The sequence below is a fragment of the Panthera uncia genome, unplaced genomic scaffold, assembly GCF_023721935.1.
Source record: "Panthera uncia isolate 11264 unplaced genomic scaffold, Puncia_PCG_1.0 HiC_scaffold_386, whole genome shotgun sequence".
Classification (NCBI taxonomy): domain Eukaryota; kingdom Metazoa; phylum Chordata; class Mammalia; order Carnivora; family Felidae; genus Panthera; species Panthera uncia.
This window is the reverse complement of record NW_026059524.1, coordinates 22,988-46,642: the sequence shown is the minus strand read 5'-3', so window position 1 is coordinate 46,642 and position 23,655 is coordinate 22,988. Positions and strand designations below refer to the sequence as shown.

Here is a 23,655-nt window from a genome sequence, read left to right as displayed (position 1 = left end):
TGTGCATCCAGTGCTCCCAAACGGGGCCTGACATATTGTCAGCACACCAAGCTGCCCTTACTATCCATAGTGATTTATTTTTTCCAAAACACAATTTCACATTAAGTAACACATAGGGCGATAACAAAACATTTGAATGAATAAGTTGGCTATGTTAGCAACGTATTACCAAAATGAGAAATGAACAGGCGTCTCCCAGTGAAGATGGCAAATTTAAAATATTGTGTGTAGTATGCGGTAAGAACCAGATAAAAAAAAAAAAAGGGAACCACACTCTGTAAACATTTATCCTGTAACAATGTTAGGTTACAAACGACCTAAGCAAGAAGGCAATGTTACAATTAATTTGGCTGAGTGACTCGGGAGGATGCTGTTAGTATGTGGCCAAACAACTGAGTCTTTTTACAGAGAGGCGAAATCAGCTGCACCTGAGGATTCCCTGCGTGGAGACACCCCCTCCTCCCTGCTGGGTTCCAGACCTTTCCAGGTTGCTGGGTTTCCAGACACCTAGAGCTGCTTTCGATGGTTGTCCCTTGTTTGTCCCCTGCAGTATTCCCATTTCTGTGTCACTTCTGGTTTTGAAGCCCTAATAAGTCTACAGGAAATGAAGGATAGAGAATTATGAATCGGGTGTGCTGAACACCAAAAAGTAACGCCAACGAGGAAACTGTGCTGCCCTGAGAGTACAGAATAAATTTATTCAGAGAACCGGGCGCTGGTTCCGAAGGCTGTTAATCCGTATACTTCCTAAGTCCCAGATTTCATACCATAGTGGTAAGAACCAAACAAGGGACTTCTCCCCGTGGGCAGGCAGGCCTGAGACTTCCCGAATGAACAAGCAAGCTCGGTGGGAAGGCTGTCCGATCTCCGCTCCCACCACCCTCAGGACCCTGCAGGTGCAGCCCTGCAGGTGCGAGCCAGGCTGGGCTAGCCCGGTGCCCTCCCGGTGTAAACGCAGAAGCATCTTACAGAAGGGGGTCTCAGTACAGCTCAACACTCAAGAGGTCTTCAGGAGGATGAAGGCAGCCACGGAGGGGCCAAACCATACAGAAAGATTTTCGGAACACGTGGAATGTTGGTGACTTTATTAAAACGTTCCTCACAGCATTCTTTACAAAACCACCAAGGCCCTAAAAAAATCGCTCAACAAATATCAAGACCTTCTACATACAGGACACTGGTCCAAAGTGCTCCCAATTCTTTTTTTTTTTTATTTAATTTTTTTTCTTAACGTTTATTTTTGAGACAGGGAGAGACAGAGTATGAACGGGGGAGGGTCAGAGAGAGAGGGAGACACAGAATCTGAAACAGGCTCCAGGCTCTGAGCTGTCAGCACAGAGCCCGACGTGGGGCTCGAACTCACGGACCGTGAGATCATGACCTGAGCCGAAGTCGGACGCTTAACCGACCGAGCCACCCAGTCGCCCCCAAAGTGCTCCCGATTCTTCATACAACTCCAAAGTGTTTAAAATTCTGAAAGCTTATTTCAAAATTTTTAAATTTTACTTCACTCACGATTTTCAATAAGTATTGGGCGTGGAGTGCTCTCTCTACTCCTGTTCACAGGAACGAAAGCCCACCGTTCTCCTGCTAATATACGTATGGTTCATATGTGTTAGGTGTATGTTTACATAGAACAGTTTTCAGCTGCAAATAGATTAAAAAAAATCTTCAGGAAACCAAATCAGTATAGAAGTAAAAAATAGAATACGTTTAATCCATTAGTTATAAAGCTTAAACAGTTTTGGATCTTCTTCACGACAGAAAGGTCCGGACGGTGCCCTTGATTGGGCCCCTGCAAATGGGGCATTTTCTGAGGGGAGGGGCGCAGTCTTGGCACACCACCAGGTGGCCGCAGGGAATGAACACCACGGACACTTCTCGGTCCAGGCACACTTTGCAGGTTCTTTCCTCCTGCAGCCTCCTCAGCTGCTCTTCCACTGGCAAATCTAACAAGAGAAAAGGATTTTCTTAATGTTTTTTAGTTTAATTTTTTGTGAGAGCAAGAGCATACGCACGCGCGGGGAGGGGCAGTGGGGGGGGGGGGGGAGAGAGAGAGAGGGAGGGAGGGGGGGGGGGAGGGAGAAAGAGAGAGAATGCCAAGCAGGCAGGGCCCTGTTGGGGGGGCTCCATCCCACAAACTGTGAGCCCATGACCTGAACCGAAATCAAGAGTCGGATGCTTAACCACCTGAGCCCCCCAGGCGCCCCGAGAAAAGAATTTTTAATGACAGGAAACTTGCTGCTTCTGCTCCCATGAAAAGCCAAGAAAATAAAACCAATGTTTTCTATTGGTTAAATTAATACTATTTTACCTGAACCATCTTCTGTGGGAACATACTTTAGGTCCTGTTGCACTAAGGGAGAAAAGCAAAAAGCACTAAACAAAATGGCACTATAACAAACAACGTTAATATTTATTCACGGAATACACATTTTTAAACTAACAGCTTAGACTCTGGCCAAATGCTATACATAACTGTCATAACATCAAGGCAATAAAAATCTTTTATCTTTTTGTGCAATTAATAGTTTGTAAATTAGACTGAATTATTTTCAATGATCCCAAAGTATTAAGATTAAAGCATATTTTCTTTTTTAAAAACCTGAATTGCATTGAATTTTAGATTCCAGTGCGTTAACAATGCAATATTCGTTTCGGGTGTACAAGCTAGAGACTCAACACTGATTGATGTACGACACCCAGTGCTTGTCACACGAAGAGCATATTTTCAATTGGCTTAGAAAGATCCCCCAAATAACTGTGCAGCACTCACCGAAGAAACGCTCGTATAACACGGGGTCCATTTCTAGGAGACAGTTTTTAAATACGGTGACTGCAAAACTTCCCTTCACTAACACAGCATCAATCAGCAATCTTGCTTGCAGAGATGTTTGTGCTTTCTGTGTAATAACACTGTGTTCTTGCTCAGTAATCACTCTGGCAGTTCGGAGACCATCCAGGATGGGGAGTACGGAAGTCAGATGTTGAAAGAGCGCCATTCTGTTCTTCCGGATTAATGACACATCATCTTTGTAAAAAAGAAAACAAACATGTTCCCACTGTGCTCACACACTTCCTTCCACGCCTACACGTAACTGCATGAAAAAGCAACATAATTTGTGATTGGTCAGGCAGCGCAGGTGGCTGGGGTCGGGGCCACCTGCTGCCTGGGCCATCTTGACGATCACTGTGTTAAGCACTTTGCATCATATATTAATCCCTTCCACCTCCATAACAGCTGTCCCAGGAAGGCGCCCTGCCCCCACTTAGCAGACGAGGAACCGGAGGCACCGGGAGGCGAACAAACTGTAAAGGACACACAACTCGCGAAAGTCAAACGCAGGCGGAGGCAGTCTGGAGCCGTGATCTGTGTTCCTGGACATTCTGAACTACTGCTGAGCCTTTAACCAAGTAACATTTAGAACTTGATAAAACTGAAATTCCAATTCAGTCTAGTCAACTTGGGGAAAGATAAAATCAGGAGATGAAAACAACAGAACATTTATTTCTCAAATGATCATTCACCCGTAAAATTTCTTCAAAATTCCATTTTAAGATGAAATTTTGATTATTTCCCCAAATTAGACACGATGTTGCCATTACTCAAATCTTTTCTAGGAAGTGGGGAAAGGCATTAACAGCATGTTAAAAATTAAATCCTACTGGTCAGGGATACCCTCCTGTCTACAGGATCACCATATTCCCCTGGAAGATCTAGGTTTTGTACCTCTTGGCAAAATACTTTGCATTTCAAAATTCTGCAATTTTATTATCTCCTGGCAATATGATCTATGAACCTAAGTTTAATCATTATTATACAATTCTGCCATGACCCATAAGGCTCCTTCTATAAAATAACTAATGACAGAAATGGGGCTATCTAAAAAACTTATGTGGGGGAAATGACTGTTGGATTTTAGAAACGCTGACTCTGTCAAGTAACAGGACACAAAAATAGAATCATTTAATAAAGGATAAAAAATAGTGCTTAGTCAAAAAGTCAAGGCCAGAGATACCCTATTTGAAGAGAGCTGGAGCTCTGGGAAAAAACTGGGAAATGGCCAGGACCGAGATTAGTGTGTAGCACAAAGAAAAGGCTGCACAAGTATGCATTGAACAGAGGCGCAGGCAAGCCTTCCTATGTAAAGAGCAGAAGGAACAAAGAAGTAATGGCCAGAGGGCTATGACTTTGCACCTAATGCACTGGGGTAAATCCTCTGGTAGAGAAGTAGTGATGTAATTTGCACCTGGTGTTGAAGTATGTTAGTTTTTCCATCTAACATTTATGTTTCTAATTACATTTTACTTAGACAAATGTAACAAGTTCTCTGAAATTCTCAAGGCTTCTAAAATCGGATTGCTAGTGGTTGAGGAGAAAAGGACTCATCTGAAACTCACAGACTGCATTCTAGCACTTAAGAGGGAAACACTTGAATAGACCTTTGAAGCATATTATTCTTTGGTTCTGGAAAAATTATCCTAAGTTTACTTACACACCTGTCAAGAAACTACTTACCTACTGCTCTTGGAAAACTATAAAATCATCAGTAACCTGAACGGAGATATTTTCGTTCACTCATTCAAACAGTATTTCTGGAGCACAAACTATGTGCACAGGGTGCCTGCCAGTGTGGACATTAGGGTGTGTGGAGACGCGAAGACATCTTTCTGACGATGTCAATTACTGTATATTGTTGACTGGGGTCATCTGTGCAGACTGTGGATTTTCTTTGAAAGAAACATAAGTGCTTTATAGCTGGATGCCCTCAGACTTTGAGAAGTGCTCGCTGGTGACTAGCAGCTGAGTCGGAGCAGACCAGCACCAGGTCAAGCAGCCATATCTCCACTTCACGGTGAAACAGGAACCCTGACGAGGCCAGGCAAAGATGAGCGTGGGCTCTGTCACTGCCGTCCCAGGGGTCTGCAGACTGAATAATGCCTGCTTTGGTAAAGCTAGGATGCCGTCCTGCTAGGATTGGGTACGTCCATCTAGGGTGGCCCCGAAGACAAAGCCACCGGAGCGGTAGGCTTGTCCAAGCACAGAGCGGACGATCTTACGGTCAATCATCCTGGGAAGAAACAGATCCCAGATGGCACTACACAAGACAAGGGGTAAACTTTTCTCATTCTGGGCTTTGGGGATACCAGGGGACCTGGGCTTTCGCAAGGGACGTCCCTAGTCATGTGTGTAAAACGGCCACAACTTTGGAGAGATGAACCAGAACAGAAGCTAAGCAGATAGACGCAGGAAGAAGGCCTCAGAGGCACCGAGAGGCCCAAACAGTTACAGCCGTCAATGGCCATCTGTGACATACTGCTCTTCTGTTACCCCTACATCTCCAGGAAGAGCTTGTTAAAAGTTGCAGTCTGTTTTCAACCGTGTTGAAAACACTGGCGGATCCTGTCCATGCTTAGCAAAGGGTGGCAACGGAGAGATTTCTCCTGGTCTAAGCCAGAGCGATGGCAGGGTTCAGAGTCGCCAGATGGGAATGAACATGCTTGGAGGAGGAGAGTTTTGCGAAGGAAGGCTGAGCAGAGATGATACAGTGGCAGACAAGGCTGGCAAGATAACCTGACCCGGGAGAATGGAAACAGCATCCTAGACCTCCCCTAAACAAAAGACACCCCAAAGGGGAACTAGGTTCCTGTGTGGGCAGGTAGGAAACTTAATCATAACCCATACGTTAATGTGTGTTATTAATGTTATCATAATGTCATTAGGCTGAGACACACTGTGATGGTAATTTTAAAATACATAATTGCCCCTGATTCTACCCTAATTTATAGCAAAGAGGAATGAACCTAGGATCAAAAACAAGCCATGTATGATTACATATACAGTCAACGAAAAACTGTATATGTAACTGTATATGTAAATGTAATCTTAACTGTATTTTTACTCTGGGTAAAATATAAGTTAAGAATATAAGTAAAATAAAAATATAAGTTAAGAGTAAAAATATAAGTTAAGAAAATCCTTTCACTCAGGGCGCCTGGGAGGCTCATTCAGTTAAGTGTCCGACTCTGGATTTCAGCTCAGGTCATGATCTCAAAGATGATGGTCAAAGATGAGCTTGGGCTCTGTTGCTGCCAGCCTGGGGGTGTGCAGGCCTGAATAATTCATGCTGAGCACTGAGCTAGAACCTGCTTCAGATTCTTTGTCTCTCCCTCTCTCTGCCCCTCCCCTGCTTGCATGCACACACACTCTCTCAAAATAAACATTCAAAAAGAAAAGAAAATGCTTTCATTCAATATATACATTTTCAATTTACTAATGAGCAATTCAAAAATATTAAAAAAAAATTTTTAATGTGTATTTTATCTTTGAGAGAGAGAGAGAGAGAGAGAGAGAGAGAGAGAGAGAGCATGAGCATGAGCAGGGGAGAGGCCGAGACAAAGGGAGACACAGAATCCCAAGCAGGCTCCAGGCTCCGAGCTGTCAGCACAGAGCCTGACGCGGGGCCCGAACTCATGAACCACAAGATCATGACCTGAGTTGAAGTCGGATGCTCAGCTGACTGAGCCACCCAGGCGCCTCTCAAATATATTTTAATGTAAAAATTTCCAGAATTCAAATTCAGAACATTGAACATAAAATCTGATTGGACTATGAGCATACTTTCAGTAACTTAGAGACAGACATCAACTCCATACAGAAAGAGACACTGATTACTAAATGCATGTACCTGATTCTTTTTCCTCAGTGGCTCTTTCTTTCTCCTCTTCCCTGATTTCATCTTCTGCATTAAGTAAATCTGATACAATATCACTGACTGTTTTGTAATTCTCCCCGCTCGTCAGGATCTTGCTCTGAATGGTCTGCTTCACCAGGTTTCTACTGAAGCCCATCTCCAAGGCCGCTTTCACCACGGGTGTGTTCATCATGACGGCATCTTCGGAGGAACTTTCTCCAGGCCCAAAATGAACAACTACATAAAATCGAGAATTTGGCACATGTTGGGATAGTCTATATATTTTTGGAATTGAAAGTTATTAGTTTCAAAAACATAAAGTCCAGAAAATGTAGAGCCATTATTTTGTCTTAACTTTGTTAAACTTAAAATAATGATACACACGTTCAGTCATGAAGATAAGAATATGGAATATCGTATTCCGATACAAAATATGCATTCCCCAGCATAACTGTGAGTGGGAGAAAGAAACAGAATGTCGAGGATCCCGGCCACCAAACATTCTTTTCTCCCCGTGATGAAGGAACAAAGGAGCTTTCTAAATCCAGTATGTTTCATGTATTTTTCAAAGAGGCCACTGTCCTCGCTCACTCCATCGCCACAGGGCCTCCTACTGAATCTCTCCTGTCTACTTCCTTCCTGGCCCTGCAACCAGAGTGACTGTCACACACAGATCCGACTGTGTCGTACTCCTTCTGAAACTCCATCAACAACTGCTTCGTTCTCACAGACACTCAACTGTGGCTTACAAGACGGCACCCAATCTGGGCCCCGCTCACCTCGTGAGCTTCATCTCTTGCCACTTTCTCATTCACGCTCTACACTCAAGACCAGAAGTCACAGACTGGTGGCTCTTGGGTCCAAGCCCGCCCGCAGGGCTGACCACTCTTAGCGCTGGCCGGCTTCCTTCATGTATCTGTTCGCGATCCTACTTTTTTCTGGCCATACAGAATTTTGCTCATTTCTTCAAATGTGCCTGCTCTTTTGTGTGGCTTAAGACTTTCATGTGTTCTCTCTGCCTAGAATATTCTTTTGCTCCCTTGGTCATCTGGTTAACTCCTACCCTTGCCTTCAGTTCTGTGCTAAGACAAGTACTTCCTCTGGAAAGCCTTTTCTGATCTTGCAAGTTTGGGTGACCCGCCCCTCATGCACCCCCAGAGCCCAGCACGCTTCACTTTTCCCAGCATATCCCTTCCCATGTCCTTGTCTGTATCTCTTGCACTATTAGCTCATGAGAATAGGACGTATGTTTACCCTGTTCTCTATTTTTTCCTCAGAATAGCAGAATCACAATAAATATTTACTGAAGTGAATTAAACACTAGACAGAGTAGAACAGCTTGTTCAAATAGTGACTCTATCATCTTTTAGGTTTAACCTGTCTGAGCCTCAGGTCCCTACAGAAGAATGGGAATAATAATTTCTACCCTCTTCATGTTACAGGAAGAATATGTGAGCAAGCTAATGTCATGGTGCCCGCGCTCCCACAAGGTCTGAGAACAAGGGTGAGGCTGGATGTAAGCAGTGTGTTAAAACTACAGATAGTCAAGTCCCACCCTTAGATACCATGACTCAATACAGTAGGTTTAATGTGGAGACCAGAAATCTCCAATATTTTTTTAAAGAATTCTTAATGTTTCTTTACTTTGAGAGAAAGAGACAGAGCACAAGCGGGGGAGGGGCAGAGAGCTAGAGACAGAGACCCAGAATCTGAAGCAGGCTCCAGGCTCTGAGCTATCAGCACAGACCCCGACTCGGGGCTTGAACTCATGAGCCGAGAGATCATGACCTGAGGCAAAGTCACATGCTTAACGGACCGAGCCACCCAGGTGCTCCATAATCTGCAGTATTTTTTAATGTTCTTCAGGCAAATATGATACACACTGAAGTTTGACAAATACCGACTTAATGAATTTGAGAATGCATTGCACAGTCCAGAACATCATACAATGTACATTATTACTATTATCACATTTCAATCACCATCGTACCAAAAGGTTCTATTTAAATGCAGTAATTAGGGGCACCTGGGTGGCTCAGTCAGTTAAGCGTTTGACTTTGGCTCAGGTCACAATCTCATGGTTTGTGGGTTTGAGCCCCACGATGGGCTCTGTGCTGACAGCTCAGAACCTGGAGCCTGCTTCGGATTCTGAGTTTCCCTTTCTCTCTGTCCCTCCCCTGCTCACACTCTGTCTCTCAAAAATAAATAAACATTAAAAAAATAATTTAAGTGCAGTAATTATTATCATTATACATACTTGGTGACTCAGCATTCTCATCTTCTGTGTTGTCTGAAGTAGATAACAACTGCAGGAAAAAAAAGTATATAAATTAGGATAGATATAAGTTTTACCCTGTCCATTATAATATAAATGAGTCAAGAGATCTATTTTATTCAATTTATTGGAAACTGACTAGCTTATAGGCAAATGATTTTTTACCTCAAAAGCAATATTGCATCTACATTCAAAAGTAATTCTCTATGCCATAAACTATTCTTGATGAAGCCGATATTCATTCATGAAGGCAAGAAAAGGGCTACACCTTCTCAGTGATATGAGACAATCATTGTTTGCCTTTCATTCCAAACACCTGACATTTCCTGGGTCATCCTTTGGGATAAGTTGGACCCTAGATCAGTTCTACTGTCTGTGGCTACAAAGTAACCCTCAAACTATTATATAAATTCTTATCTGCTTTTCTAGGAAGATTATTTTCCTTCCAGCACTTTGAATATTTCTTGCCATTCCCTCTGGCCTGCCAAGTTTTTGCTGAAAAATCCCCTGCTAGCCTTATGGGGTTTCCCTTTATATGCAAATACCTTTTTTTAATTGCTTTTAAGATTCTCTTTATCACCACTGTTTAATTACTATGTGTCTTGGTGTGGACCTCCTTGGGTTGATTTTATTGGTGGCTCCCTGTGCCTCCTACATCTGGATTTCTGTTTTTCCTCCCCAGAGCAGGGATGTTGTCAGCTGTTATTGCCTCACATAAATCTTCTGCCCCCTTTCCTCTCTCTTCTTCTTCGGGGATCCATAGAATACAAATATTGTTATGTTTGATGGAGTCTATTCTCATTTTGCATAATTTTTTTCTCTTTCCTGCTCAGCTTGATAACTTTCCATTCCTCTGCCTTCTAGGTCACTAATTCATTCCTCTGCTTCTTCCGTCCTGCTGTTCATTCCATCACCCATGTTTTTTTATTTCATTTAGTGAGCCTTTATCTCTGCTATGTTATTCCTTATCTCTATGTCAGGATCTCACGCATACTTTCCACTATTTTCTCAAGTCCAGTGAGTATCCTTATGATAATTGCTTTAAATTCTCCATCAGACTTATTACTTATCTTTGTTTTGCTTGGGTCTCATACTGTGATTTTTCTCCTGCTCTTCCATTTAGAACATATTCCTCTGTCTCCTCATCTTGTCTGTGTGTCTGTTTCTGTGTGTTAGGAAAGTCAGCTCCATCTCCTGCTCTTGAAAGTAGTGTCCTTATGAAGGAGAGAACTTTCCATGTCCTGCTGTGCTGTCCCCTGTTCCCCAGAACCTGGCCCTTCAGGGGCATGTCCTGTATGTGATGTGCACCCTCCTGTGGTGGCTGAGCTCCCTCTGCCTTAAGTCCAGTCGTCCGCACAGGGTGTCTTTGCCTGTTGTGGGCAGGGTTTTGTCCCTGGGCTGTTTGTGGGCCAGTCTGGGGCCACCTTGGGTTTGAGTTGAGTCAGAGCAGGGGTTCGCCAGAGATGCAGTAGCACCGGCCTTGTGCTTGTTGCTCCCTGAGAAGTTTGTTGGTGAGCAGGGCCTGCCGTCAGACCAGATGTCTGCCCCCGCCCCCCACTACCGCAGCCAGTTGGGACCCGTGTGTGTGGTTGTCTTCCCCTCCCCCTGGGGCGGGACTCACTTTGGAGTGGCACTGGCCCTTGTCGGGGCTGCTTGCGCCCCGCCAGGCTTGCAGCCCTGGTCTGGATGAGCTCCGGCCAAGAGCATGTTGGATGAGATGGATCCACAAAGCGCAAAACGTGGTGTTAGCAAGGTTCATGCCAATCTTCTGGTTGCAGGGGACCCACAGCACGGGGACTGGGGTGGGCCCAGCAGAGGGGGTGGTGTGACTTAAGCAAGTCAGGTAGCAAGTGTAGGCGCTGCCCTGGTTCCCACAGGTGGCCACGTGCTTATGCTGAGGGACAGAGTAAGGAAATGGTGCCTGCCAGCTCCTTGGTTCCTAGAGAAGTCCCTCAGTGAAGTCTGAAAGGAGTAAACACTTCCGCCTCCCACGGGGCCCAAACTGCTGCTTATTACTCTCTATCTCCACGGGCTGTTTGTTGTGCTGTCTAATGGTGGGGACTCAGTTTCCTCTTACCTATTGGCTGTTCTAGAGCTGGGCGTGCCAATTTTGAAAATTCCAGGTTTTCAGTCCTGATGGTTGTAAGAACTCACAAAATTCAGCCCTTCTGGTTTTCAAAGCCAGGTGTCATGGGATTCGTCTTGCCCACGTGGGATCCCTGCTGTGAGGGTCTGTTTCTCTCCCCCCTCGCTGCACCTGTGGCTCCCTCTCTCCCGCAGATGGCCTGCAGTCCACTGAGCTGCCCACTGCGTCTCTGCCCTTCCTGCCATCTTCGATGTGGCCTTTTCTCTATATTTAGTTGTAGAGTCTGTGTGGCCAGTCTTCAGGCCACTTTCTGGGTTATTTACTGATGTGGCTGTTCTCTAGCTGTATCCGGCGTGGACGAGGTGAGCTGAGGGTCCTCCTGCTCTGCCCTCTTCCCAGCAATCTCATTACAGGAAGAGGAGAAGGACCAGTACAATTCTCATTCTCACATCTTTTCAAGAGAAAACTGTATAGTAAAACTATTACGTGCCATTTTTTTCCCTCAAATAATTTAACTTACTGAAACCTTGTTACAGAAATACTCAGAGCCATACCTTAAATATTATTTTTCGGTAGGTCTCTAATTCGGCATCTGTATGCAAAGACTAGCTGTAAGATCATGTTGGGTATTATAAAAAAATGAAACGTATTTTTAAAGCAACTCTTTGTTCGCTAAGTACTCCTCTCTGTGATTAGCAGAAGATAATTTATCTGTTGTTGACCAATGATTTGTAAAAGCCACCCATACCTGTTCAAGGAGACAGGGGTGACTGGCTTGAATCTGACTGATGAACTCGTGTCCTTTGATTCGTATCAAATACTCACACCTGAAATACGAACAAAGTTAAGTCTGGGGGGTTGTTTTAACCCCATTATTTGTAGGCAGCTAAGTATTTCCAGTGAACATAAACGTACACATCAGCACTTAACATTCATTTCACACATGGGAAGAGGCAAGATGCCGTAAGTGAGAGACTGCACACAGTGCCTCACCGACGCTGGAGCTCCAAGGGTCATGGGGCTCTCAGTCTCCACTGGGAGCTCCCGGCTGTGCTCTTCAAAATTTTGCAGATTGCCAAATACACTCTGAACACTGAGAACAGAGTCAAAGCGACAGGGAGAAAGTTCTCTAATAAATAATGCTGCTCTCTCATAAACCCTGCACGTTTAAAACTTAAAAATACACGAAGCAGGACAAGAGAGGAATAATGAGGAAGGTGAACACATTTTCTAACAAGACAGATGGTCCCAAGTCAGCAGTTCCTAGATCAGACACACCCGCTGTCACCCAAGTATAAAAGGAACCCAGATTCACCCTTGTCTTTATATATTGTCAAAGTTCCTGCAATGGAAAGCTAGGAGCACTTCTTAGAAACACTAGAAGTTTTGACCATGAACAATACCATCGGAGGCCTCTTGACTTCAATTTCAAAACAAGAGCACAAATAAGCATGGAATAATCAAAAGTAAGTGTAGGAACGGACAAGGAAATGTTCTGTAGTGATCAAAGGAGGAGAGATGTGTCTATATTGACCCGGATCACCCTATTCAATACCCCAACCTGCTTGGTGCTTCTGATTTTTCTCACCGTCCTATTTTCTCTCGTTGTCTGTAGCACTTGCTATCTTCCGACATGCTACATAATTTATTGAGTTTTTATGAAGTGTCTGCTTCTCTGGCTATTAAGTTAATGTGTGAGACCAAGGATCTTGGGTTTGTTCAGCTGAGTATCTTAACCACCTGGAACACTGCCTGGCAACAGATGATCAATTAACATGAAATGCTGAATACATGGAAATACGTCCAAGACATGAGGCTAACTGAAAAAAGGTTTCAAAACGGTATATATAATATCTAATTCACTTAATACTATATACGTTCATCTACCGATGTACGTATGTTTCAAGAGGTGTCTGGAGGGATATTCACTAAAATGCTAACTGTGGTCCTCTTTAGATAATGGGGTTTCTGGACTTTTACATTTTCTTCTCTGTACTTCTCTACAATGTGTGTACACAGGAAACCATAAACCTGTATCTTCCGTCGAAACGGTTTAGTTATTTTTCTAAGCAATTCATCCTAAATTTATTCACGAGTGCATTTTTGAAAGAAAGAATAAAGCAACGGCCGATTGTCAGGTAAACACAAATAACCCGTCCCATAACGACGACAAACGTTCGCACGGAGGGTTTCAAAACGATCACCTTGGAAACCACTTGGCGTGCTCCACCCACGGGTCGTCTCCTGATTCCCAGCAGCGCAGTCCACCGTCGCAGCAGAAGCATTTGACGTCATCACTGTGCCCTGAAACGAATTTTGGACCAAGACTCGTGAATACACACAAGGTGTCCACGACGACGAGCTAAGGCACAACACGAGGGCCGTTCTCCCGCGACTGCACGAAGCCCCTCACCCATGTAGTAGAAGCCAGCCAGGGCCAGCTGCTCGGGGAGAACAGGCACGCTGGGGGGCCAGCTGCAGAAGCTTCGGGAGCGGGCCGCGTGCGTCTGCATGCTCCGGTTGGACACGGCGCACCGCAAGGCGTCCTGAAGCCGGCTTTCTGCGAACGGGCAGAAGGGGAAGTGTCTCAGGTGCTCTGACAGGGCGTCGTCGTCCGGCTCCCAGTTACTCAGTCTCCCGCCGCAGGCGAAGCAGGCCACCTTGTCCCCAGGGCCCAGGTAGTAAAACCCAGCTCTGGCCAGCTGCTCCGGCAGCGGGAAGGTCAAGGGCCAGCCCTGGAAAGAGTGCAACCTGGCTTCCTCGGCCTCCATCGCACGGTGGCGGGGACTCGTCCTCCGGGGACAGAGACCTTGGTTTGCTCTGAAGGTCACAGGGTTCTGCGGGAAGGTGGCGCAGGAGCGGCTAGGACAGCCCCCGTTTTCCACACTGGGAGGCGGCGAGAGCCTGGAGCGCGTCCCTGAGGAAGGACAGGCGGGCTGAGAGGGGGCGCCCGAAGCGCTCACCGGATTCAGACTCTGGATGAAGCTGCAGCTGGGGTACAGCCTCCGATGCTTCTCCAGGGGACTGTCCCCCTGCTTCCAGTTGTCCAGCGTCAGGCCGCAGCAGAAGCACCGGACCCTGTCCTTCCGGCCCGTGTAGTAGAACCCGGCCCGGGCCAGGCTCCGCTCCGAGACAGGGGCGCCGGCGGGGAAGGCCGAGAACGTGGACATTCGGTACAGCTCACACGAGTGGTCGTATTTCAGCCCCGACACGGTGCCGCCTTTCAGCAGCTTTGATGACAATGTGCTGTTTGCTCCGATGTTCATGACGAAACGGACGGGGTGGCAAAGGGACCAGCCTTTCTCTGGGGAGGTAGCTTTGTGCATGGCTCTGGACGGTGGTTACTTTTATCACGAGGCGGACACCCAGAACAGGAAGTCTCTTGTCCTTCTTTCCCTCTGTGTATTCAGGGCTTCCGCATGGTGAGATTCTAAGCTCGACGCTGACACGCGGTAGGGGGAGAGTGTGTGCAACTGCGCTTTTCCATAATCTTTACACACACAGCGCGAGCACGATGGCACACGGCACCTCGCCGTGGAAGTCAAAACCCCGCGCACCAGCGGGGAGCGCTTCAGGGCACCAAGATGCCACTCGGCGCCGGGCACCCCTGCAGGCAGGACAGCGCCTCGGCGGGGGCGCTTCACGGTGCCCGGCTGGCCTGGAGACCAGGCGTGGGGCTCACACTGCCAGCCTGTTTTCGGGGAGGAAACCTATGCCCTGCACGTGCTCCACAGAAAAAAATCCAAACTATGTTTATTTTGCTTTTTTTTAATTACGAAATTTGGTAGCCAGAAAAAAAGAAAAAGCGGAAGACCTGCCTGAACAGAAGAAACGAGTACATTGGGGTCATTTCACTGATTGTAGGATGTATCTTTTTAACACCTCTGTTACCAAGAGGTACCTTTCAGCTAACAAATACCGTATTTTAATCAGCAGCGCTTTTCTTTCTTGGAACTATATAAAATAATGGTGTGTTTTCCAATTAGTGACATCTTAGATGCGATAGAATACCATCTATCCCAAATCGTGCTCGAATTAAGTAATTTTTCTTCCTAGAATATTTGTAATAGGAAAAACAAAACGATCTAGAATTTTCCTACAAATGAGCTGAAGTGGGAACAGAATTGGCTGGTGCATCTTAAGTCCTGTTTCAAAATTACCTGAACGACAATTACTTCCCATAGTCAGCGGCTTGGTTACTTAATCCTAGTGATTCCAGGAGAACTTAGCAAACTGAATACTGTATTTCAAATAAATCCTCAGAGAAGAATGTGTTTGTTCAACTGGTCTTTTTAGGCTCAGCTTCACGCTGTTGAAAGACACTACCAAATCTATTCTGACAATGGATTTGTTTCTTAAAACAGTCAAAAGTCAGAGGGCTGCGTTTGTACACGAAGATGAATAATCGAAGTGTACAAAGGTGGCTTTGGTCAGAAATCCCAAAGACAGCATACCTTGAGCCAGAATTCATCGCAACAAGAAAATAATGAATTTACGTTGTCACAATCCCCTCCTTTGGCCAAGCAGAGACCTTGTGAAAGTTCAGAGTTTCTCAATTACGACCAGCTACCAGTAAAAAGTTTCTGTGTCAGTAACATGAACAACAATCTGCAAACGGGTCTCCGTGGCTTCTCTAGCAGTGATTTCTGCGCACAGTTTCCTGGGTCCCACAGGTGTTGGGGTTTCCGCTGCGACTTTGGCTCTTTACTTCCAGGTGATATGAGAAACGTGGCTCTGTTCCAGGGATCAGTTATTGTGTCTAACGTCAGCAGTGGACAAAAATTTTACACATTATTGCAGAAACCCTTCCGGGGCTAGTCACTGTGTCTGCATAAGTCTGTTCTTTTCCCAAAATGGACCATCCAGCCATCATTCTCACCGTCATCCTTGTCAGAGATAACAGCCCATTCAAACAAGCCGAACTTGAGACTTTTAACACATGCGCATTCAGATAAGTGCTTAGATCATTCCTTTACTAATCGTCCATGCTAGTGTGCCATACTCTACGCCTGGGGCACCGCAAAGTCTTGTTCTGGACATTTCTTTGTCACCATGGAAGTCCCTTGACCTGTCAGAGGCCTCACCTGCGTGCTTCTCTAACTTAGTAGAGGGGTGAATATTGTTCTAGATAACTGTCGCTCGTTTTCAGATCTGTACCAAACACAAGTTCCTTCTCTCTGTTCTGTTCTGGCTAGAATCACTTCCCTTTATATCCACCAGTCAAATTCAAAGACGAGATCATCAAGACTTTATAGTTACACCTCATGCCACTAGACTGTATTGTTCAAAATTAACATCCTTTGGGATAATAAAAACTCCAGTTCACACTTGTTTCTTCATGCACAAAACTACCTCCCGGAGATCAGACTAAGTCCCTTTTAAAGGTGTTAGGCCTCCATTTTGAGATGTTTTGATTTATGGGGAAAAAAATGGAAAAAATCTAGAAGTAGAACACTTTGCCTCTTTTGTAAAACCTGTTTAAAACGAGAAAAAGACAGTTTTAAAAGTCAAATACCTCACAGATATAACACAACGATCTCTTTGTAAACACGTTCTTCAAGCCAGAGCACTAGTGTTTGCTGATTGGCTACCTTGCCCAAGACACGGTGCTGTGTGACGCACTGCAGAGGCCACGAAATCCCAAGTGAAAACCAGAGGGCTCCAGCGGGTGGCCAGCAAGGGTATTATTATGTTTGGCTTTCACAGAATTGGATCTCGGTATTTTACTCATTGTTTTAACTTTGGATTTTGAAATGAATTCATACATACAGAAAAGTTACAGAAACAGGAGGGTTCCCACATACCCTACACTCAACTTCTCCAAAGCTACTATCTTATAAGATCATGATACAACTATGGAGGCCAGGAAATTAACACGGATACAGTGCTGTTACTTAATGTACTTGCCCTGCTTCATTACTAACATTGTTAAAAGTAAGAGATTTCCCATGACCCTAGATCCCAGGTCCTTGTGAAAACCAGACTGCCAACAGTGGGTGACAAGCGGCCAGCGGGCACACAGCGGCTTCATCTTTCACACAGGGCACATGCCCCGGCCCTCTGATACGGATACATTTGTCCCTGAACTGGAACTGTGGTTTTTCTCACAGTACGGTCAGCAAGGGAGTGAGACTGCTCTAATACCCGTGTCTGTCAAAAGCACCAAAAATGCAAGGTGGACAAAGAGAGACAAGTTTGGAGAAAAATGAGAGTCCTGTATTTGTGGAGAAGAAGAATATTCCTACATGTTAAATGCATAAATAGAGTGGGGTTTTGTTTAAAAGAGACATCCCCAGATCTGTTCGCTCTGTCACCTGCCTGGCCTCTATACATCTGAGACTGTGAACTGCTTACACGGGCCTTATGCTGAAGAAGCCTGGGGGTGGACACAAGGCACATGCATGCCTGCGGAAATACAGGCAACAGTTGTATGATAAAGTACAAAAAATTGCCCACCCCAGATGGATTCAAACTCTCTTACCCTCTTCCAGCACGCAGACCCCCAAATATGCTGGGGACCCCTGAGGCCTCCCTGCAAGCTTGAGGACCTCCACAGCCCTCCTCCCAGACTGGGGATCCCAATGGCCTCCTCCCAGGCTGGGGACCCTCACGCCTCCTGCCCCAGGCTGGGGGCCCACAGTCTCCTCCCAGGCTGGGGACCCCAGTGGCCCTCCCCCCAGAATGGGCCCCCAGCTGCAGCCCTCCCCCAGGCTGGGGACCCTCACGCCTCCCGCCCCAGGCTGGGGGCCCGCAGTCTCCTCCCAGGCTGAGGACCCCAGTGGCCCTCCCCCCAGGCTGGGGACCCTCACGCCTCCCGCCCTAGGCTGGGGACTAGCACAGCCACAGCTCTGGTGAGCTAGGCAGCTCCTTGGCCCCTGCAAGTATGCAAACCTGCAGGGCCCTCCTCAAATTTCTCCTCCACTGGCCCGCATCCTGTTTGCTAGACTGCTGTGCCTTCTGTTAGAGACCTTCACCTCCTCAAACCCATGCCTCTCTCCCTCATAACCTACCCGCTGCCTCAGAAATCCTGCTCTCCGCCCCAGTCCCTCACCCCTTCCTCTCTGCGGACCCTTCCCTCGATGCAGCAAGCAAACTTAAGTCTGTCTCAGTTTCAAAATGAAAACACCAACAAAAATCCTCTCTCGACCCCACTTTCCAATCTGGCGACTACCGCGGACCCCTGGACGATGCAGGGTCAGGGGCACCCGCCCCTCTCCCCAGGCTGTTGAAAATCTGAGCGTAACTGCTGACTCCCGAAGACCTTAGTAACACACTACAGTTGACAGGAGCCTTACCGATGGCACTCGACTAATGCATATTTGCATGTTATATGTACTATGCACTGTATTTTTACAATAAAGCCAGCTAGAGAAAAGAAAATGTTAAGAAAACCAAAGGAAAATACATTTACAACGCTGTGCCGTACTCAGGGGAACCACAGGCACATAAAGGGACCTGTGCGGTTCAAACCCCGCTGTCAAGGCCCAGGTGGTGCCTGCGTCTCACCTTGTCTTCACCGCCAAGGGCCTCGGGTGAGACCCCCCTGTACAATTACATTCAGCCAGCACCACTTAAAAGTGCTGTCGATGTTAACGCCAACACCTTCTTCCCCACAACCAGTGGAAGTTACATTTGGCCCTGGCGCCTCTTAGATATGTCCCAGTCCCCTGGCTACTGTAATGCCACCCTCTGGGGACTCCTGTCTCCTTTCTAGCGCTTCCTTCACAGAATCAGCCTCTTCTTACCCTTAGCGTGACGTGGGCAACCTTCCTGATCCCAGGGCTGGTGGCCGTCTCTACCGACTTAGGCGCTTGACAAATGCACAGCTGTGACCCTGGCCCCTTTCTGCCTCCCTGGACTGTGAGCTCCTCCGGATCAGAACCAGGTTTCAGCCCCGGATGGCCCACCCACTGCCGGCATCCACCGGGCACCGTTCGGAATGCAGACACGAAGTTCAGAGTGAATGTTAGCAAAGTTGACTGAGTGCCCGGTGATGACAACACCCTCACGGTCACCGGCACAGCATTAAGAACATCAATGTTACAGTAATGACTCCCAAGTCTGCTCCCCGACGGTTTCATACGAGGGTTTGAAGTCAGGCATCCTACGTTTCCACTCAGGTAACCGAGACCGGAGGGGTGCCCTTGGGCCAGAAAACGTCCCTGAGCCTGAGTTCCCTCATTGTCCACGGAGATAATAACGGTACCCCTTTCTGGAGACCGTGAGATTTGAACCCCAAACCACTCACTCAAGGTGTCTACAGGGTCCCGGCACCGACCACCGGGGAAACGACCAGAAATCTACTCTCTGTGCCACCACGTGCGAACATTCCAACAGTCGTTCCTCCGCGGGTTTGAGCAGGACTCGACTGGGGCCTCCCTACCAAGTTGTGGGGCGCCCTGTCCCGCAGCTCACTGGGCATCCACCGAGGCGCGGGGACACCTCCTGGCCCTGGGGTCACCCCAGCCGCGAGGGCCTCCCACCCCACTGGCCCTCCACTGGCTGGCGCGGAGGTGCGCACGGCAGGGGCTGGCGGGGGGGGGGGGGGCCTCGACCCTCGCGCTCCACCGCACGCCCCGTGAACCCCCCGCCCGCGCGAGGGGAGGTCCGCGCACCCGCACACCCGCTGCCCCGTGGGCCCCTCGCCCGAGGAGAGGCCCGCGCGCGCGCGCGCACGCACGCACGCGCCCGGCGACCCGTTACCTCCTGCCGCCCCGGGGGAGGTCCGCGCCCGCGCACCCACGCCCCCGCGCCCTCGCGGCCCGTCGCGCACCTGCCGCCCCGAGGCCCCGCGCGTGCCGGCCGCGTCGTCGGGTGGCCGCCGTAGCCCGGCTCCGGGGCGCGCCGCAGGGCGTCGCCGCCTTTTAGCGCCTGGCGCCGACCCCCCCGCCCCCCGCCCGTCCGTGCAGCGGCCGGTGCTTTCCTCGCGGGACGACGGGGAACTCCGGGGCGGTAACCACACGCGCTTCCCCTGACCGCGGCCTGGCCAGCCCTCCCCGCCCCCACCCCGGGGGATTTCCGCGACCCCGGGCGCCACCCCGCCGGGCGGCCTTCCAGAGAGCCGGCGCCGCGCGCTCGCGCCCGGGCAGCGGCCGCGTGCTCGGGGTCGGCCCGGTCGCGCGTCCCCGCCGGCGGTCGCAGGAGCGAGGGCGCGGGCGGAAGCGCGGGTTCCCCGTGGGCCTAGCTGCAGTGCCTGGGGCGGCGGCGTGGCCTTCTTCGTTTCCGGTAGCGAGGTGTGTGTGCGCGTGTTTGTCTTCGCCTGGTTGGTTGTTTTTGTAACTAGGGTGGGCCTGGCTATAAAAAAAAAAAAAAGTCCCTTCCTTTAGGCTCTTGTCCCGCACCGGACAGCTCTCGGTGACGGCGGTCCTCTCCGGGACACCGGGGTCTGTGCACCTGCCGTCCCTCCAGCTGCCCGGCGCACGCGGGGTGGGGGGTGGGGGGCCGCCTGCCGGGTACCGGATGGATGGGGGCGCTCAACTGACTGCGCCGCCTTCCAGCACAGCTAAGATGATCAGGAGCCAAAGGAAATCCTGTAACGTTATTCGGGAATTCTTCCTCCCGTGGAAACAAAACGGACGCCCGTTCCATTCGGCACAGTCAGCACGGGCTGGGGCGTCTTCAGGATGCGGTGGCTCCGGCCGCCCAGGGCAGTCGGGGCTCCAGCTGGAAGGGGCCGACGTGACTGAGTTTATGTCACGGGGAAATCGCAGTCCACTTCCGACCCTGCCCGGTTCAAAACCTGGCAAGACATTTTCAACTCATCTTGGAGGTGACTGAAAACCTTTTTTGTGGGCGTTATATGCTTTTGATCTTGTAGCCACCAAGAGGATTTTTGAAACACGAAACTCCTCTGGACATTGTTAACTTTAAAGCATAAAAGTTGGGGCGCCTGGGTGGCTCAGTCAGTTAAGCGTCTGACTTCAGCTCAGGTCACGATCTCACGGTCCGTGAGTTCGAGCCCCGTGTCGGGCTCTGGGCTGATGGCTCAGAGCCTGGAGCCTGCTTCCGATTCTGTCTCCTTCTCTCTGACCCTCCCCCATTCATGCTCTGTCTCTCTCTGTCTCAAAAATAAATAAAAACGTTAAAAAAAATTTAAAAAAAAAAGCATAAAAGTTGTCACGGTTGCGAACCACCTGCAGAATGCAGACATAGGTATTTTGGAACACAATGGATCCGGCCCTCTTTTCAACCGATTGGTCGAATACAAATACCACAGCCAGCCAGCCATTCGATACCCACCATCGTCCATTAAACATCAGCTCGGCTTCAATAACTGTAAATATTATAGCGTTGCGTTTTGTCCTTGAACATTTTACTGCCCCTACAGATTTTTATTTAATTTTATTTATTGTTATTCCAATATAGGTAACATACAGTGTTATATTAGTTTCTGGTGCCTCCACAGTATTTCCATATATGTTTGCAAGGGACAGCTTTATGATCACCCTGGCACATATTTCTGAAACAAAATGTGTATAAATTGAAATTCGTTTTTTTCCAAGCAAGGCACCTGGGGGGCTCAGTTGGTTAAGTGTCTGACTTTTGGTTTCGGCTCAGGTTATTATCTCACAGTTCATGGGTTCCAACCCCCGGCCTCTGGCTCTGTGTTGACAGCACAGAGCCTGCTTGGGATCCTCTCTCTCTCTCTCTCTCTCTCTCTCTCTCTCTCTCTCTCAATAAATAAATAAATAACACTTGAAATTACTTTTTCCTGTGATCAAAAGGCTCTAAGTGTTAAAAATTTCTCTTTGATTGCATTACTGATACTAGTTTCAATACTTATTATACAGTTGGTCAAAACAATACGGATCAGGGGCATCTGGGTGGCTCAGTCAGTTCAGCGAATGACCCTTGATTTCAGCTCAGGTCATAATCTTCATGGTTCGTGGGATTGAGCCCTGCATCGGGCTCTGCACTGACAGCACAGAGCCTGCTTGGGATTTTCTCTCTCCCTCTCTCTCTGCCCCTCACCTGCGCGCACGCTCTCTCAATAAACAAACTTTAAAATAGTTTTAAAGATTGGAAAATTAAAAAATGTAGATCACAAATGTTGATAATTACTAAATATAAAAAGTAAAACTCTATTATAAATGCAATCTCAGTGGGGGTGTCAGCTTATATTTGAACAATGTTCAACTGTGTGTTCATCAGTATTACCTATTACTAACTATAATAGGGTTCAGCATAGATTCTGCTCCTTTTATTGCTAAAGATTCTAAGTGTTGAAAACCTTGTTTACATAAGTAAGTATAGGTAGGACCAGAACAATGTCATTTGTCAATTTTTCACAATATTTTGACCTTCTGTTTCATACCTCCAAAATCCTTTAATGATCTTTAATGAAAAAATTTAGTTACTAGCAGACAAGTCAATTTTGTTGAAATCAGTGACTTGGAAACCACAGGCGCTTTGTTCCCAGAGAGAGTTGCCAGAGTTAGCAAATGAAAATACAGGACACCTCGTTAAATTTAAATCTGAGATAAAACAACAAATAATTTGGTGGCATAAGTTTGTCTCATACAATACCTTATTCATTGATTATCTTACATTCACATCGAACTGGCTGTCCTAGATTTCATCTGGCAGCTCTATACCCAGATTTGAGAGTCACCCCATGTTCTCAGCACTAATGCCAATTATCTCCAATTGTTCAGGAAGACTTTACACCTGGGGTGAGACGCTATTTTACAAGCCAAGATGGGTGAGCACGAAGCCTTCTCTTCAAGAAGAGAGCCCCACGGTGAACAGGTTGGTGACAAGGCGGGACAGCCTGGCCCCCTTCGCAGCTCTGGTTTTCAGGCTGATCGGGTTTAGGAAGAGCCCCATGTGGACTTGAAGCACCAGGCTGTCAATTCCTTTAACACTGAGTTCCCACTTGCCTGGGGCTAATCTTTGTGAAGACGTGGTGAGCCTGCCCAAGGGAGTACCTGTCCCAACTGAACGACCAGCGGCCTGAGGAGTCCCAGTGGGACTGGCTTTCCCGGGTGCTTCGGGCACAGTGAGAGTGGAGAGGAGACCTACCTGCCAGGCCCCGGAGTGCATCGCCACGTCTCCTCCACAACATTTCACGCAACTTTAACGATGGATTTTTAAAAAATGTTTACTTACTTATTTTAGGAGGGACAGCGAGAGAGAGAAAATGGGCAGGGGAGGGGCAGAGAGAGAGAGGAAGAGAGAGAGAACCCCAAGCAGGCTCTGCACTGTCAGCACGGATGTGGGGCTCGAGCCCACAAACCATGAGATCATGACCTGAGCTGACACAAAGAATCAGATGCTTAACTTCCTGAGCCACCCAGGCTCCCCAGTGATTGATGTTTTAAAAATAATTGTTTTCCCATAATCTAAGGTGCACAGGAGCAAGGCTGCATGTATTTTGTTCACACTATTCTAGTACAAGCAGGGTACCTGTAAATAGGGAGTGTTCAATAAACCTCTGTTGACTGAATGACAAAAACGGACTCAGTGTATCCACTTGGACCCTCCCTCTCCTAAACCTGCACCCATTTTTTAAATAGTGTAACATAACTTACCTTTTCCCTCCCAACTCTGTGAACATCCCAACTATTTTATATAAAAACTCCACTTTTCCTTGCAGCACC

The 23,655-nt window shown here is 47.6% G+C and overlaps 1 protein-coding gene and 1 long non-coding RNA gene across 5 annotated transcripts; one reads left to right on the top strand and one right to left on the bottom strand.

Annotated features, from left to right (window-relative positions):
* Nucleotides 1-1,615: 1,615 nt before the first annotated feature.
* Nucleotides 1,616-19,942, bottom strand: LOC125918027 (baculoviral IAP repeat-containing protein 3-like). 4 transcript variants are annotated; one of them, XM_049624090.1, is made up of 10 exons: nucleotides 19,830-19,942; nucleotides 13,470-16,530; nucleotides 13,261-13,360; nucleotides 11,805-11,883; nucleotides 10,592-10,864; nucleotides 8,953-9,001; nucleotides 6,690-6,932; nucleotides 2,777-3,031; nucleotides 2,315-2,356; nucleotides 1,616-1,949 (listed from the first exon to the last, which is right to left on the bottom strand). In XM_049624090.1, the coding sequence occupies exons 2-10, from the start codon at nucleotides 14,380-14,382 to the stop codon at nucleotides 1,756-1,758; spliced, it is 2,148 nt and encodes a 715-aa protein (XP_049480047.1). In that variant the 5' UTR covers nucleotides 14,383-16,530; nucleotides 19,830-19,942; the 3' UTR covers nucleotides 1,616-1,755. The 4 variants fall into 4 exon arrangements, with proteins under 4 accessions (XP_049480047.1, XP_049480046.1, XP_049480048.1 ...); XM_049624089.1 differs by lacking the exon at nucleotides 19,830-19,942 and adding an exon at nucleotides 18,802-19,817; XM_049624091.1 differs by lacking the exon at nucleotides 19,830-19,942 and adding an exon at nucleotides 19,305-19,817.
* A 6-nt stretch (nucleotides 19,943-19,948) lies between these two features.
* On the top strand, nucleotides 19,949-23,215 carry LOC125918028 (uncharacterized). The gene is made up of 2 exons (XR_007456354.1): nucleotides 19,949-20,289; nucleotides 22,711-23,215. It is a non-coding gene; the product is annotated as an uncharacterized LOC125918028 (long non-coding RNA).
* Nucleotides 23,216-23,655: the final 440 nt, after the last annotated feature.

What these genes read in the sequence shown, in the direction of transcription:
- LOC125918027 (XM_049624090.1), bottom strand. Translation starts at nt 14,382, where the DNA reads ATGCACAAAGCTACCTCCCCAGAGAAAGGCTGGTCCCTTTGCCACCCC. An exon ending in GGCTGGCTTCTACTACATGG is followed by an intron (nt 13,361 to 13,469) that starts GTGAGGGGCTTC and finishes AATTCGTTTCAG; the next exon opens with GGCACAGTGATGACGTCAAA. An exon ending in AGGGCCAGTGCCACTCCAAA is followed by an intron (nt 9,002 to 10,591) that starts GTGAGTCCCGCC and finishes TTTTTCCTGCAG; the next exon opens with TTGTTATCTACTTCAGACAA.